The 15515-nt window shown below is 48.0% G+C and overlaps 1 protein-coding gene across 5 annotated transcripts in view; it reads right to left on the bottom strand.

Moving 5' to 3' along the window:
• NINL (ninein like) overlaps positions 1-15515 on the bottom strand; it is a 203231-nt gene that overhangs the window by 79793 nt on the left and 107923 nt on the right. For all 5 annotated transcript variants that reach the window (XM_074317996.2, XM_074317997.2, XM_074317999.2 and 2 more), the window contains exons 5-10: positions 14480-14546; positions 11870-12060; positions 10362-10514; positions 7554-7724; positions 3173-3309; positions 1418-1558 (exon numbers count right to left, since the gene is read on the bottom strand). In XM_074317996.2, coding sequence (XP_074174097.1) covers positions 1418-1558; positions 3173-3309; positions 7554-7724; positions 10362-10514; positions 11870-12060; positions 14480-14546 — 860 coding nt within the window. The remainder of the gene's footprint in view (positions 1-1417; positions 1559-3172; positions 3310-7553; positions 7725-10361; positions 10515-11869; positions 12061-14479; positions 14547-15515) is intronic.

Genomic DNA, 15515 nt, shown 5'->3' with positions numbered 1-15515 from the left:
CCAGAAGGAAGGAGCTAGAAGAAGGGCAGCTGCTACCGAGGGGAAAACAGTAAGATAAATCTGGCTAATGTAACATCCTACAAACCTTTGGGGCAGCTCTAAAAATACATATTTGCTATCACTCCAGTTGTTAAAAACGTTTGAAACATCTAACCAAAGAAAAATGGTTAAATAAAATATGGCAGAGGTGATCACATAACGAGGTGATCTGCGACCACCAGAAAACCATATACAATATGATACCATTTTGTAAATAATTCTGTGCGTGGAAAAACGAAGGGAAGGACATAAAAAATGTTAGGAGTGGTAACTTCTGGGAACTGAGATTTCTGCTTTTATTTTTACTTTCACTCGCATTTTCTCTTATACAATGAACATGTATTATTTATTACTTCTATAATAAGAAAAACCCAATGCTTCCAAAAGCTATTTCTAGAAACCTACTGATGATGCCCCATTGCTCACAGGCAAGATTCAAACTCACTCCACACAGCCCTCAAAGCCTTCATGTGTCCCTGGACCTGATTCTCAGATCCAGATATGATGATTCTCTGACCCCAGGAAAGATACAACACAAAATTATTCTGCGGTAGTTGAGAGAATCAAACCTAACATGCCATGACTAAGGCAAATCAGTTCTCAATTACTCAGAAAGCTGAACAACCACTGAGCTCTGTCAGGGAAGCCTAGCATAAACCATTCCCCACAATGGAGTGAGAAAGACTCTCTATGCTTGGCCCAGACTAGGAAATCCTCAGGGGCTGGATTTCCTCACATGTTTTAGTTAATAAACCGGACAAGTGGTTTTGTGTCCATAAAAAAGGTCAGAAATCCTTTCTTCTGGTCTGTCCAGCCACCAGCCTAATGGGTGGTATAGACCTCACCAAGGGTCTGCTCAGTCCACCATCCAGCACAATGCAGTCAGGTTTCAGGCTCTGGGTTCCTTCTACTACATCAGACTCCTTTCTGCTGAGCCAATAGGCTCCAAAGTCATTCACTAGCCCTCTCTCAAAACATCCTTCCGTGTCACTGATCACAGACACATATAAAACACTCAGCTTGAGTGGGACAGACACCATAAATGAAGCAGAGGAAAGTGAGAGTAGCAGAAAGGAACTTTCCCTGTAGTCCACAAGCAGGCACAGCAGGATGCTGCTGCACCATGTGCCCCATCATAAAGAAAAAGACCACTTTTTACATGCATCCTTCCCTCTTCTTTCCACGAAGGGCATTCCCAACAGCATGTCTTCTAGATTTCTACTAGCTCAAGTGAAATAGGAGGGTCTTGGCTCTACCATGTTCATGACCATGGCGGCAGCTTCACGTCCACTACCAACCCTCAGCCAGAGCTGGGGAATCGCTGCCCTGGTGCCAAGGCGCCATAGCTCTGGGCTCGGGCAATACTGGCAGGACCTACTTGATCTTCTTCTCCGTGAGCTGCTCCAGGGCGCAGTGGCAGTCGTCCATCTCTTTCACAAATTCCAGGTTCCTCTTCTCAGCTTTCTCCAGATCCTTCCTTGCCTTGTCTCGCTCCCTTACCATCTGCTCCACTTGCCCCCTGTCGTATGCAGGGAGGAGACAGGATTAATGGACCACACACTCTGGGCCCAGCGAGCCCTATGTCTGCCTAAATGATAAAAAGGGCCAGCATCTGCTGGGTGCGGGGCATGGGCCAGTGCTGTGCTCTAAACTCACGCTACCACCAACCACCTCCTAAGGCAGTTTCTACAATTACTATGCCTATTTTGCAGATGTACATACTGAGAGAAAGGTTAAACAACTTGCTAAGGAAAGCTTCTAGGTTTCTGAACCAAGGAAGCTAAGCCTAGAGGCTTACAGTGTGCCATACCTCCAGATAGACCCAGAAGAGGTGAGAATTTATCTGGGCAGCCTCTAGTCTCCAGCTGGGACTTGAACCCCAAGGTTCCCCAGCACCTAATCCAGGACTGGACACATGAAGGGAGATGACTGACCATCCAATATCCTGCCTCATCACAGCCCTGACACCTGCAGCCTGGCATCTGAGTGAGTACAAGGTGAATCACCCAGAGCAGAAGGCCAGCTCTGTGTGTGGCCCAGGCTCTGTCCAGTCACCCCAGGATCCCCTGGACACTTTCAAATCAACTTTAGCACTCACTATTCTACGTGACCATTTCTCCTACTGAAGGTGCAGTGAGCTTTCCCCTCTCCCCTCTCTCAAGGCACAGTCTTTTTCTGGTCCTATTTGCAGAGCTGCTTGAGGTCTGAAAGCTCATCTGTCAGCACCTAGTGAGATACAAAGTCTTAAGGATGGAGATTGTGATTTCTACCAACCTTTTCTGCATCTTCGGAACATCAATAAAAATACAGAAATAATCTTTGTGCTAATCTGCCAAGCAGATGAATGGCTTGAATACTCAGTTAAACCAAAGCTGAACCCAATTAAAGTGGCATGTATTCTTAGCCCAAGTGTCACTTTGTGCTTGATGACCACGTCTGAAAAATACTTCTTTTTCCTCTCTAGCTCAGGTTTCAGGCTCTGGGTTTCTTCTACTACATCAGGCTCCTTTCTGCTGAGCCAATAGGCTCCAAAGTCATTCACTAGCCCTCTCTCAAAACATCTTTCTGTCTCACTGATCACAGACACATATAAAACACTCAGCTTGAGCGGGACAGACACCAGGAGCCCTCTGGCTGTTCTTAGAAATACATCCCACAGACTGGAGGGTTTCTACCTCTGCCTGGAGCTCCAGCATCAGCAGGATGAGTATCAAGTTCAAATCCTTCTCTTTGGAATCTTGCTAAAAGGAACTAAGGAAGGATCTTTACATAGATTTCTAAGCTTCTCACCAAGTGGGAGGGAAGGCCAGTAACCCTTAAATTGTGGCCACAAAAGCCCAAACAGCAGCCACTGAACAGTTCCCTGGGCCCCACTCAAACCACACAAATGGATGGAACTCGAGGCACAGGGAGCCTTCATCCTGCTCCCACTGCTCAGCTCTTTTCCTGTCTCACTGGGAGTGCCAGCTAAAGGAAAGCCAGTAGAAAAGGTGGTGTAGACCCCCCACCCCCAATCCCAGCACTGGCCATTTGGGGTAGATGAGGGCAGAGCGCCCCTTTCCTCAGACTCCCTTCCAGGCCAGTCCAGCCAGCTCACTCCCCATGCCCATCCCAACCACATCAGCGCTCTTACTGGAGGAAGCGTAGCTCCTGGCGGTAGCAGGCCAAGGCCGCCTGCTGAGTGGTACTGCTGACCATCATGAGCTCATTCTCAAGGGCCCAGGTCAGCTCCAAAAGGTTCACCTTCTCATCCAAACTGAAGTCAAGGCTCTGGAAATAGCAAGGCCGTTAGGAAGGACAGGATGAGTGGCTTCTCCAAACAAGTCCTGGTTCTCCTAGAGACAGTCCAGGCTGTGTGATCCATGCTGTCCTGTAGGCAGCACCTGCCACTTTTCTGTCTGCAGTCTCTGCCCCGTCCCCACCCATGTAACTCCAGTGCCCCACCCAACCTCACCCATTCATGTCAACACTGAGTTCTCCCCTCTTCACCATCCCTGCCTCAGGGGTGGGTATGGCCCAAGCTGGACAGAGTTTCCCTCCCTAGACAAATTGACTATCACAGAAGAGGGGGCATGTGTTAAAGAACTTCAAGGAGACTGATAGGAGGCTGGGGAAGAGAGGTCTTTTCCCCTGTGAAATCAGTTGTATAGGGGCCTGCAGGTCTTAGGGAGCTACATGAGGAGACTGAATCTGAGGCCAACACTACCAAGAAGTAAGCAAAGAAATAGAAGGGAGTCCTGACAACAGGCTGGAGCCCACGAGTCCCAATGCCTGATGTCCTTCTCTTCCCCGGCCCTAACAGCCTCCTCTCTGCTTTAAGCCATTCTGAGTTGGGTTTTAGTCATTTCAAACTAACAGAATCCTGACTGGTATGTTGCTGTGAAATATATTTCATATATATGGATTGGTCACTTTGTTCATGGAAAAATGATCTATCAGCAAGAGATGAGCAATGGCTAAGCATTCCAGAGAATGGAGCATTCTGTTCCTCTCAGGATTTTGAAAAAGAAAAATTTTTGTTTTATGTATTGTACCACAGTAAAAATTTAAAAAAGAAGAAAGAACACCTATATGCCCCTGTCCTATATGCCCCTCTGCTTGACTAACCAATAACTAACGGTTTGCCACATTTGCATTGTTAGCTTTGAGTATTCTTGACTCTTGCTTTCTTCTATGATATTAACACACAAGTCCAGACTGGCACCCCCATCAGGGCCAACAGAGAAAGAGCCACAGCATTCCCAGCTCACATGTGGGAATGAGGGATGATCCCTGTTTTTTTAAACTTATAAAATGGAGACTTGAATTTCCACTGCTTCCCCACTTCCCAAAGTGCTTATGAAGAGAAATGGCATTAAGACAGTAATTAGGGAAGCTCAAGCTGTCATTTTCCACAAGGGCAAACTTCCTAGCAATAATCTCACAAGATAGAGTACAATCAAGAAAGGAGTCATCAAAAACTGAATGGCATGGGTGGGAGCCAGCTTCTACAATGGCCCCAGTGCTCCTCACCTCCTGGCTTCCATGTCTCTGTGCCCTCCCACACTGCATAGGGCTGATCTGTATTACCCACAGGATATAGAGGAAGTAATGGCATGTGACCTCCAACGCTTGTGCATGGAAGACAGGTGACCTCCTCCTATTCTCTCTTGGATCGCACACCAGGAAAGCCAGATGCCATGTTGTGAGGACACTCAAGCAGCCCTAGGTAGAGGCCCACATGGCAAGGAACAGGCCTCCCGCCTACAGTGAGCATCAATTTGCCAACCTGGAAGCAGATGCTCAGCCCAGTCAGGCCTTTAGAAGCCTGCAGCACTGGCCGACATCTGACAAACCTCATGAGGGACCCCGGGCTGTACAGCTTCCAGCTACACAGCTACCAAATTCCTGACCCACAGAAACTGCATAAGACAAGAAATACTGATTGTGTTTTAAGGCATAATTTAGTGGTGATTTGTCGAGGAGGGACAGATAACCGATCCAGGGCCTCCTCACAAAGCTGCACCAGAACGAGCATTGCTTCCACAGGCACTCTCACACACCATTTCAGCACCCTGAAACGGCCAGAGAGCTTAAGAAGTTGGGTGTGTGATGCCAACATATTCAGGCTGAGGGCTTGCCCATCAGGTACCTCCTTCCCAAGGGGAAGGCCTTTTTCAGGCACATGTGCTTATTGTTCTTGGCAGGGCCAGAGGCCCGTGGTCTTGACCGTCAATGACACAGATAAGCAGTTATTCAGAGTCACAGGCAGGAAGGGCCTTGACTTGGTGAACCAGGACACCCAGACCACCTGCCCAACTCGCCAGTGCCCCTGCCCTGGCCATGTGTCCTCAGGTAGCCACTCCACCTGTCAAGTGAGACAGAAACATCTTCAGGACTGTGTGAGAAATAAATAAAGTCACACACTTGACAGGTCCTTGCTTGGTGCCCAGGTGCTGAGGAGTTCAATAAACATCACTGATTTTCAATAAAATGAAATCAAATCCTGAATGTAACTGGTAAATTATAAATTGCTAAAGGGAAATATTCTCTGATAACAGGAAAGCAGTAAAAAAAGTTCTGGGGCAGCTGGATGGCTCAGTTGGTTAGAGCACGAGCTCTGAACAACAGGGTTGCTGGTTCGATTCCCACATGGGCCAGTGAGCTGTGCCCCCCACAACTAGATTGAAGACAACGAGCTGCTGCAGAGCTGCTGGAGGGGCGGCCAGTTGACTCAGTTGGTTAGAGTGCGAGATCTCAACAAGGTTGCCGGTTCCATTCCTACATGGGATGGTGGGCTGTGCCCCCTGCAACTGAAGATTGAAAACAGCGACTGGACTTGGAGCTGAGCTGCGCCCTCCACAACTAGACTAAAGGACAATGACTTGACTTGGAGCTGATGGGCAGTGGGAAAACACACTGTTCCCCAACATTCCCCAGTGGAAAAAAAAAAAAAGAATAAGTTCTGAAATGTCAGAGGCAAGGTTGAGACTCACCACTGGTCACACTGGTCAGACTATGATGGCAGCCAGTCCACCTCCAAATTCCAGGGAGTCACAAATGGGTTTCAGGGAGAATCTCAAAACTGTGAGCCCTTTCACACTTTGCCCTCATTGGGGGCCAATTTCTGTGATCTGGGCTCAGTCTCAGTTTCGGGGGCCAGCTCCAGGTCTGGGCTTACTCCCTGGGTTCTACCCAAGGCTGCTGGGTGGCCAGACTCAGCAATGGCTGAGTTTAGGTCCAGGAGGGTCTGGCCCAAGGAGCCAAGCAGACTGTTTTAAAGGCTATCTTTGGACCCCTTCATATATTGTTGGTTTGTGCTAATAAGGACATTTTTGGAAGCAATATGACAGAACCTATCAAGAGTAAAAATGTGTAACTTCAGGAAGCCTATAGAAATACCAGCATTGGAGCAGCAGGATATAGGTGGCTTTTAAATGCCAAGATTTGTAATAGGAAAAAAATCTACATGTTCAACAATAGGGAAAAGGTAACACAAATTAGCAAGATACATAGGATGATACCAATTTTACAAAAAAAAAAAAAAAAAGTTAAAAACTGGAATGTCTAAATATATATTTCTTTTTTGTGTCAGGGGAAAGCTCTGCAGAATACCCACTAAGCCATTAGCTGTCGCCACCCTTGGAGAATAGGAGCGAAGAGGGGGTAGTCTTTATTATCTTATACATTTCTGTATGGTTGACGCTTTTTTTTTTTTTTTTTTTTTTTTACAATGGGAAGTGAAATTTGGAAATGAAAATAATCACCACACTTCCTGCCAGCATTCTTCCCTCACCTCACCTGGCCCCTGTACACCACTTTTCCACCCCAGGGCAGAGTTCCCTCTGAGCCCCAGGGTCTGGCCCTGTGGCCCTGTGGCCCTGGGGGAGATATACCCGGCCCCCAGGAAGAGGCCTAGACCCATCTAAGGACAGCCTCCTGAACTGGCCCCTGGAAGAGCATGAAGGAGCTGAGGAGGAGGCAGCAGGGAGTGAGCCTCCCCATGCCCGAGCTAGTAGGAAACGGCCGGAGGTGAGTGGGGGTTATGCGGGGAGAAGAGCTCAACCAGCTGGGTAGGAGGCTCTGCGTGGAAATGCTCAGACTTCCGGTGACAGTGACATCCAGTAAGACATCTCCACCACAAGGAAGGAGACATCTGCACTACCTCATCTGTGGGACTGACTTCCCTCATACAAGAAAACAGAACATCTCCAAGGCTGAAATGCACTGGGTTAAACGCCTAACATACTCAAACTTACATTCAAATGGATTCATTTCAGGATGTTGTTTCTTGTTTTTATTTATTATCTTTTAAGTGAAAATTTCCTGTATTTTAACAGCAAAAATAAAAAGAGAAAAAGTGATTCCAACTTCACTACGTTGGGTTCTCTGCACAGAGTGCATACCTGATGTGTTTGTGGAGTGCTCTGTCTAGCCTCTTCTGTGGGCAGACGGCCCCCTAGGTCCCCTGCCCAGCATCACCACACAGCCTAGACGCCTTCCACTAAGGCAGCTGTGAGTAACCAGTTCCAAACCTGTAAGACCTCTCTGCCGTTCTGAATCCCCTCCTGGGCCCACAGGGCAATGAGCTGCTCAGGAAAGGCAAAGCCAGTGCCATTGTCAATGCTGCAGAAGAGGCGTGGGCCTGAGCACATGGACACAAGGGATGACGTCGTGGTGGTATGGCACTCACCCTCCTCCGGGACCTGTGAATGGGGAACAGGGAGTTGCCTGTGAGCACACTGGCCTCTTGAAGCATGTCTGTTCATCTTGAACATTTTCTGACCACACCAACCTGTGCACGGCCCTTCGCGGTCTCATTGAAGCCTGATAAAAACAATTCACACGGTTACGACCATGTTCCTCGAAAATAAGACATAACCGGAAAATAAGCCCTAGCATGATTTTTCAGGATGACATCCCATGAACATAAGCCCTAATGCATTTTTTGTAGCAAAATCAATGTAAGACCCGGTCTTATTTTCGGGGAAACACAGTATTAGCCTCATTTCTTAGACAAGGAAACAAAGGCACAGCACCATTGCATGATTTGCCCATGATTGCACAGTACTGGCAGGTGGCAGAACAGGGTGTTGAACTGAGGGCGCCTCACACCCAGTTCAGCCCTCTCTCAAGGACCTTGGGTACCTCCTCTTCTACCATCCATCCAAGGCCCTGAGCAGGGAATGTGTCATTGCCTAAGTGGCCTGATGGGTCAGCACACGCCACTTAGTGGGAGACATGAAGGTATTTAACACCTCTCCCCTGAATCAATAACGGTGTGTGCTTGTCCTCACAAAGACGAGCCCAAGAAGGCACATGCCAGGGCTAGACAATGCAGTCTGTGGAAAAAAACCCAACATTGACTTAAAGAGAAGAGGTGGGTCAGCCCAAGCATTTCCTCAGGACACAGAAACGCATCCTTGGGTAGTTTTAAGATGAAGGCAAAAAAAAAATCCAGGCCAGAAAGTTGACCTGTTAGGCTTAGGTGCTGTAAGACTCCACAGGGCAAGATTATTTCAGTTGCTGTTTTCTGTCCCAGGGCCCTTCAGAACAAGCATTGGCTATCTGGGGCCACAGAAACGAGCAGCAGCTGCCCCTTCCTGCAGGCCACCAGTGATCCTGCCATACCTGTATGGACACCGTCCTCATCAGCCTCCTCTCATGCCTCCTCATGGGCTCCAGTGCCTCCTTGCTCTTCCTCAACATTCCAAGCATGTCCTGTTGCCTGAAATGCCTTCCCCGAACACTTCCATGGCTGGTCCCTTGCTGATGGCTCTGCTCAGATGGTGCTCCCCCGGACTGGCCAAGCCCCTGCCAGCCCACCACCTCCCCTCACAGTACTCACTTCTTCCGCAGGAGCTCACTGGCCTTTGTGCAGTCTGCCTTTCTTGTGGCTGCAACAGCCACCTGCCCTTGTCTGCTCTTAGCTGTGTCCCTATGTCACCATAAACAGTTACTTAAGGACTGGGTGCTCACTGAGCTGTGCTGAGCACATTAAAGCCTTACAAAGTAGGTATTTTACCCCATTTACAGAAAAGGAGAGGGCAGCTCAAGAATATATGGTCACCATGGAGAAACTCAGATACCCAAATACACCTGGACCACCCTGGTCTCCCTCCCACCCGCCTCCTCTCTGAGGACTGTGAGCTTGGGAACAGGGGCCACCATACGGGGCTGAGGCAAATCTCCATCTGTAGCACACATCTGAGGGCCCAGCACCACTATGCCATGCCAATCCACAAGCACAGGATGTGACACTCTCCATCCCACAGCCATGTTGGCTAGGGGCACTTCCCGGGCAAGCAGGTCTCATTCCTCTGGCTGCCAGCATCTAAGCAGATGTGGGTCCCGCCTGGCCTTGACCTGCGCCATGGTTCAGGTCCCTCTGCAGCTGGGCCTCCATATCAGGACACGAAAACAGGGATGGCTCCCCATCAGAGGGGGCAACCTCCCTCCACTGGCTCTGAGAATGACTCATGGGACTTCATTGTGGTCTCTGAACTTATGTGGTCTGACACCTTCCCTCAGCACTCCTAGTCTCTACTTTGTCTATTTCCGCTGACTTCAGATTCAGAAACCTGATTCTCAGATTACCCAGCCTGGAAGAGAACAAAGTTACTGGTCCTGTACCACTGCCCACAAATCATGGGGTCAGGCACATCAGCAAAGAATTACTGGCAAGAGTCCCAGAGCGACTGCACTGAGGTGGGAGAGGGTGGCCTTACTGTCCCAGCACTGAGAAAACCAGGTACTGGGCCAATACTCACCAAACAAAAATCACAATGTAACTCCCTAAAATTTGCTCTCCTCCAACTGCAGAGACCTGGTATTTGTACGAGAGACAAAATTCAGGAATAGAGGACAGGGAGAGCACAGGTTAATGAGTACTTGGAGGGTAATCCTAAGGAAGATTGAGAATCAATTCAGTGACACTGCTCTCACTGCACCATGATGGAGAGACGGGAGAAGGGGTGCTCTTATTGGAACTCAGTGTATCCTACACTGAGGAGACATAGTGAGAAACTGCCACAGAAGCTTCATTAAAACCCATATGAGGTAGGCACCTATTTCACAAATGAGGAGCTAGAGACTCAGAGAATGCAATTCACGCAGTGATGCACAGATATGAAGGAGCAAGCCAGATCAGCTCCAAAGTCTGTGTGGTGCTAAGTCACTCGGGCTCTCATTTACACATGTATATACGTATACATACCCTGACCAACTGCTGGGCAGTTCACTGTGAGGACACAGGCAGAGGGATCAGGTCTGTGAAAAATGCTGAAGGCCAGAGAGTGACAGCAGTTACTGCTGTGATTCAATATTTAATCATCCCATCTTACCTGGTAATGAGACCAGGACCTGCTCAGCTTGACAGGAGTGGAAGATTCCAGAAGTGAAGTGGGCCCATGATTATACAGGCCAAGCTGGAATTCCTCAAGACTCACTCTGCCATCTCGGTCTTGATCCAGTTTGTTAAATAGGTCTTCCAATTCCTAAACAAAATCCACCACACATCTGCTCAGAAGCTCTGCCCACAAGCAGCTACATGCCAGCCACAATCACCAGGCCAGCCATCCTCCTTCTCTCCCTCCCTCCTTTCCCAAGCAGGGCAATTTGCTTTTTCTCATCCAAACTCAGACTGCTGGGTCACATCTAGCCTCCCCTGGCAATGGTTTGTGAAATCTACATGCATAGTCAGTTTCTATCCTGCTGTGAATGGATGCTACCTGAACTCCCTAAATTCCACAAACACTCATTCAGTGTCTACTGTGGCAGGAACTTGCTCGATGATAGGAAGACAATGTACATATGGAGTGTGGCCTGGGCCCCCAGAGGTTCAGGGTCTCACAAGGGCAGCAGGGCTAAGGGGGACTTTAGGAAGGGGAGGCCTGCCCTATCACCACTGCCTGTTCTTCTGCCCATTGGCCCTGCAGGAGGAAAGGAAGGATGAATATGAGGCAGGATAGGTAGCCTAGGAAATTGACAATCCCCTCTAGGGTACAACATGAGGTCCCTCACTGGTTACAAAACCAAGTGACTCTATCCATCACCTGCAGCTGGAGAAAAACAAGAAACAGTTTCATCCAGCAAAGCTCATCCCCATTACCAGGGATATTACCTTTAGCCAATTTTAATGTCATTTGCATTATGGTTACTACAGCTCCCATCATTCATCTGATGCCATGACAGTTCCAAAGGAACAAAATACATAAGGAAGAAAATGAGAAATGGAGGGTCCCGCCCAGGTAGAGAAGATGAATGAACCACAATGGGATGTTGCCAATTCCCACCGTGGGAGGGATAAAAACTCCTGATCATGACTTCCTCTGCGTTTCGTTCTCTGACTTCACCCACACTTTCCTCTCAGGTGTGTACTTCCATTTTCAATAAATAGCTTTTGCTTTCCTCCATCTGTCTTGCTCTTGAATTCTTTCTTGGGCAGAGACAAGAACCCAGTCACTGCTGTTCTGGATTGAGTCCTCTCTTGGACATCCCTGTGAGCCTCCAGCGACAAATACAGCTGCCAGAAATGTGGCCAAGCTCCAAGGGCATCGTGTTTGGGCTGGGCAGTAGAACAGGGCTGCACAGATAGGGGGAAAGGGTGTTATAGGTGGAGTAAGAATCCTAAGTGAAGGTGCTTAGAAGTTGGGGAGTCTGGGGCCACACCTGGTCAGAGATGGACCCTTGAAAGTGTAAACTTCAGAAGAACCACTGTGAGGATTTTAGACCAAAGAGTGATACAACTTAATCAGTGTCTGAATGGTGAAGGGGTTTTCCAGATGCAACATCAACCATGACCATCACAAAGAACCAGTCATTGAGGGTGGTCTGTCCTGGCCCCTTTTACCTCTTTCTTGAGTCCCTGGAGCCCAATGCTCTGGCAGACCAGAGCCAGCTCCTGTTCATTGAGGTGACCACTGCTGCCAACGCCCAGCTCTTCCCAGATGCCCCGGACCTGGCTCTCAGGGGTGTCAAACAAGGGGCTGCAGGACTTCTGGGGGCTCCCAAAGACCTCGGAACCCCAGGTTGGCAGCTGGCCTGAAGCAGAGGGAGTGACAGGTAAACCCAGTGCTCCAGGTGGAAGCAACACACCTGCTGGTAATTTACCCTGAAATCAGATGGACGGACAGATGGACACAGGTGAGTAGCCAAGCATCAAAAGTGGAATCTAGGTGGTGGGTACATGGGTGTTCATAGTACAATTGTTTCAAGTTCATTCTGTGTTTGCAAATTTTCATGAAAAAATCTCGGGGGTGGGGTGGCAATCGCTGCTCTACGTGGGAAAAGCTTTTTTTGAAGGGAATCTACTAAAGTCACACCATTGACAGCACAAAACAATTAATTTTTAGAAACTTTGCAAACCTACCAAAAGTGAAGAGTACAGTCCAGTGAACCCCAGTGCACCTGTCACGCAGGCTTGTTAGTGATTAAGACTTTGCCATGCTGCCCCTTTCTGCTATTGCTGAAGTGTTTAAAAGTAAACCCCAGATCTCATGTTTTTATCTTTACATATTTAATATGTATTTTTGAAATATTTTGACATTTTCTTATATAACCATAATGCCACTATCACAATCATAATGCCAAAATCAACAATTTCCCAACTGTCTCAAAAATTTTCTTACAATTGACTTGTTTGAATCAATACCCAAACAGCATCCCCACAGTGCGTTTGGTTATTCTCTTAAGTCTTTCAATCATGAGCACCTCCCCTGCCCCCCAACCCCTAGCACTGCCTTGTTTAAGAAATGGGATCGGTAGTTGTTCTATAGAATGTCCCCCATCTGGATTTGTCTGCTTCCTCATGGTATCATGTAACTTGTCCCTCCATCCTTAATAATTCCTATAAACATGAAGTTAACATCAAAGGCTAGTTTGTAATTTGGATTCAGGCTCAGTTTTTTCTTGGCAAAAACATTCTACAGATGGAACTGTGTACTCCACATCACCTCACATCAGGAGACGCATGTGCTTTTGAAATGCAAAGACTCATCAGTGGGTTTGGGTGACAAACGGCCAGATTTCATAACTTTTCTCTTTTAGCCAGGTGGCTTCCTGGTATTTCTGAATCTCTGCCAGAGAAACAACTTGTGGAAGAGGACATATGTTGGGGGTGCCCATGAGGAGCTACCCATGGAAGAGCCATGCTTCAAACCACACATTTACCTCCACAACCGGCCCAACACAGAACGAGGGCCGCTTCTGCCTAACTCAGACTTGAGCAACTCGAGTTCCATGTCAGTGGTTTGGACCTTTCCTGTAGATGAGCCACCCTGGTATTAATTATTTTGATAATCCAGCTAATAACCTGAAAGCCACTTTCCTCAAGGAAAGCCAGGCCTGCATGTTCACAAATACTGTTATAGGATGGGCTGAGGAAAATGCCAGGAAAGGGTCAGACGGGAAAGGGCCACCTCTGAGATTGCTTCCAACTTAAAAATGCCTGAAATTTCCAGAACAATTTAAAAGCAATTCTGTTATTGGGGTTTATTTCTCATGGCTGGCAGAGGACGTAAAAAAAATCCTTTGAGGTTTGACATGAGTGTTAGTGCACTACTGCTGGTTTTAATCTAGATGGAAAAGTTACTATTTAAGGTTGGGAAAAAGCCAGCCTGCTCCCTAGGCAGAGAGCAAGCACCAAATCACTCTGTGAATAATCTGCTCCAAGAGCCCTTCCTGAGACTCTGAATCCAAGCAAATTAAGATGTGGTGGCTTGGCTGCTCTTCCTAACACAAAGGGGTCTCTCTGCTTTGTCTAGCAGCACGGGCAGATACTCAGCTCAGTTCCCCTGACGTCTACTGAGGTAAATGTTGAACAAACAACGACCCTGTACTTGAGGACCACAATCTAGAGGATGCTCAGTTCCAGCTGCTAATTTTTCACTGCAGCAGAAATTCAAGGTGAACTCTGGTCTCCGTCTCTCCAAGCCAAGTTCCTGTACTTTCTGTCCTGTCACACATCACATGCTGAAGTACACCCATTGCTGCCTTTCAGTTGTTACTGTAGGCTCCTCAGGACCAAAGTCATGTCTTGCACTCTATTCGGGTCACAGACAGGGCCGCTGGTGGATGCTGAGACTATGCACCCATAGCAACGAAGAGGCTGCACCCAGATCTGTGCATCAGGACGGGGGTGCAGGGCCCAACCAGGGAGCAACAGGCCTGAGACCCCAGGGCCACACCTGCCAGCTGGGGTCATGCTGGTCATGCCAGACGTGAAATGTGGCAGAACCATACTGTTCCCTTAGCCAGTGGCCTCTGCCCAAGGGTCTGACCTCAGGGGATGCTAAGAACCAAGTGACAGCCTCACATCTGTGACCACCCTGGAGAAGGGGCCCACAAGATACACCACTTCCCAAGAAATTACACTTGGCTGGCTCACTGTCCAATGACCCAGCTCCTGAAGCTTTCAAAGCACTGCTGAAAGGCAGCACCAAGCATGAGGCCGTGGCTTTACCTTGTGTTTCAAACAACTTATTCAGAGATTCTTTAGCACTTTCGGCTTCTTCATCTGACTTGAGACTCTGCAGAAAAATGAAAAGAGAAGGACACAAATCACCCCAGAGGATGTGAGAGTGGACAGAGCACAAGCAACAAGTGGATGGTATGTCTTGGGGACAGGTAGGGCCGACTGAGGAAGAGAACCAACAACCTCATGAGATGCAACGTCTCCAAAGAAAACCTCACCCCTGCAAGGCAGCCTTTGCACCCCAGCAGTAGTTCATAATGAAAATACAGTCAAGGAATCCCACTATAACAGAACAGAAAAAAGCTCCCCAAACCAGCACCTCTTCAGGAAGAGTGGCCCTGGAGCTTAAACATTTCCTCACAGGATATGATCTCAACTTGAGGTCTGAAGATCCTCACTTCTCTGCACCCCGTCCTTTATCACCTATATCAGTTCTGCAAACAATCGGAGGAAGAACAGGTCTCTCTGTACCTCTGGGGGCTCCTGGGACATCACAGTGCATAGCAAGTACCTGCCACCTTGGTAAGCTGCTTCTTGAAGGAGGCAGGGCATCAAGAAATGCCTGACTCAAGTAAACACCTCATGTTTTTGTGACCAAGGCAGCTGGCCACAAAGTCAAAATATGCTTCTGAGAGGTGCTGTGTGCCCCATGACCAAGTTTAGAATGTGTCGGTTGACCAAGACTCAGTACTCCTTAGAGCCAGCACTGAGCTGAGGGCAGGGATGTAGGAGTAGTTGGTATATCCCATTTTTCTAATGCATTCAACTCAACTTACAACCCTAAAAGTAGTGTTCCCTGTGTTCTAGTTCTGGGGATCAAAGATATTTTTAAGAAGCAGAGTACCACAAAGATGGACCAACTCAGCCCTCCATCCCTAAGGGCCAAGTTAAAAAGAATGAAAAAGCGAATGTCCTGGACATGTTGGTGTTGCCCAGGTGTAAGCACATCACTGAGACAAGATTTAGGATCTAGATACATATTTGTTTTCTTTTTTGCCTCAATAAATGTTGAACACATAAATTA

The sequence above is a fragment of the Rhinolophus sinicus genome, chromosome 13, assembly GCF_057876585.1.
Source record: "Rhinolophus sinicus isolate RSI-liver-muscle chromosome 13, RSI-T2T, whole genome shotgun sequence".
In the NCBI taxonomy this organism is placed as follows: domain Eukaryota; kingdom Metazoa; phylum Chordata; class Mammalia; order Chiroptera; family Rhinolophidae; genus Rhinolophus; species Rhinolophus sinicus.
The sequence above is the reverse complement of the archived record's forward strand: the minus strand, read 5'-3'. Positions and strand labels throughout refer to the sequence as shown.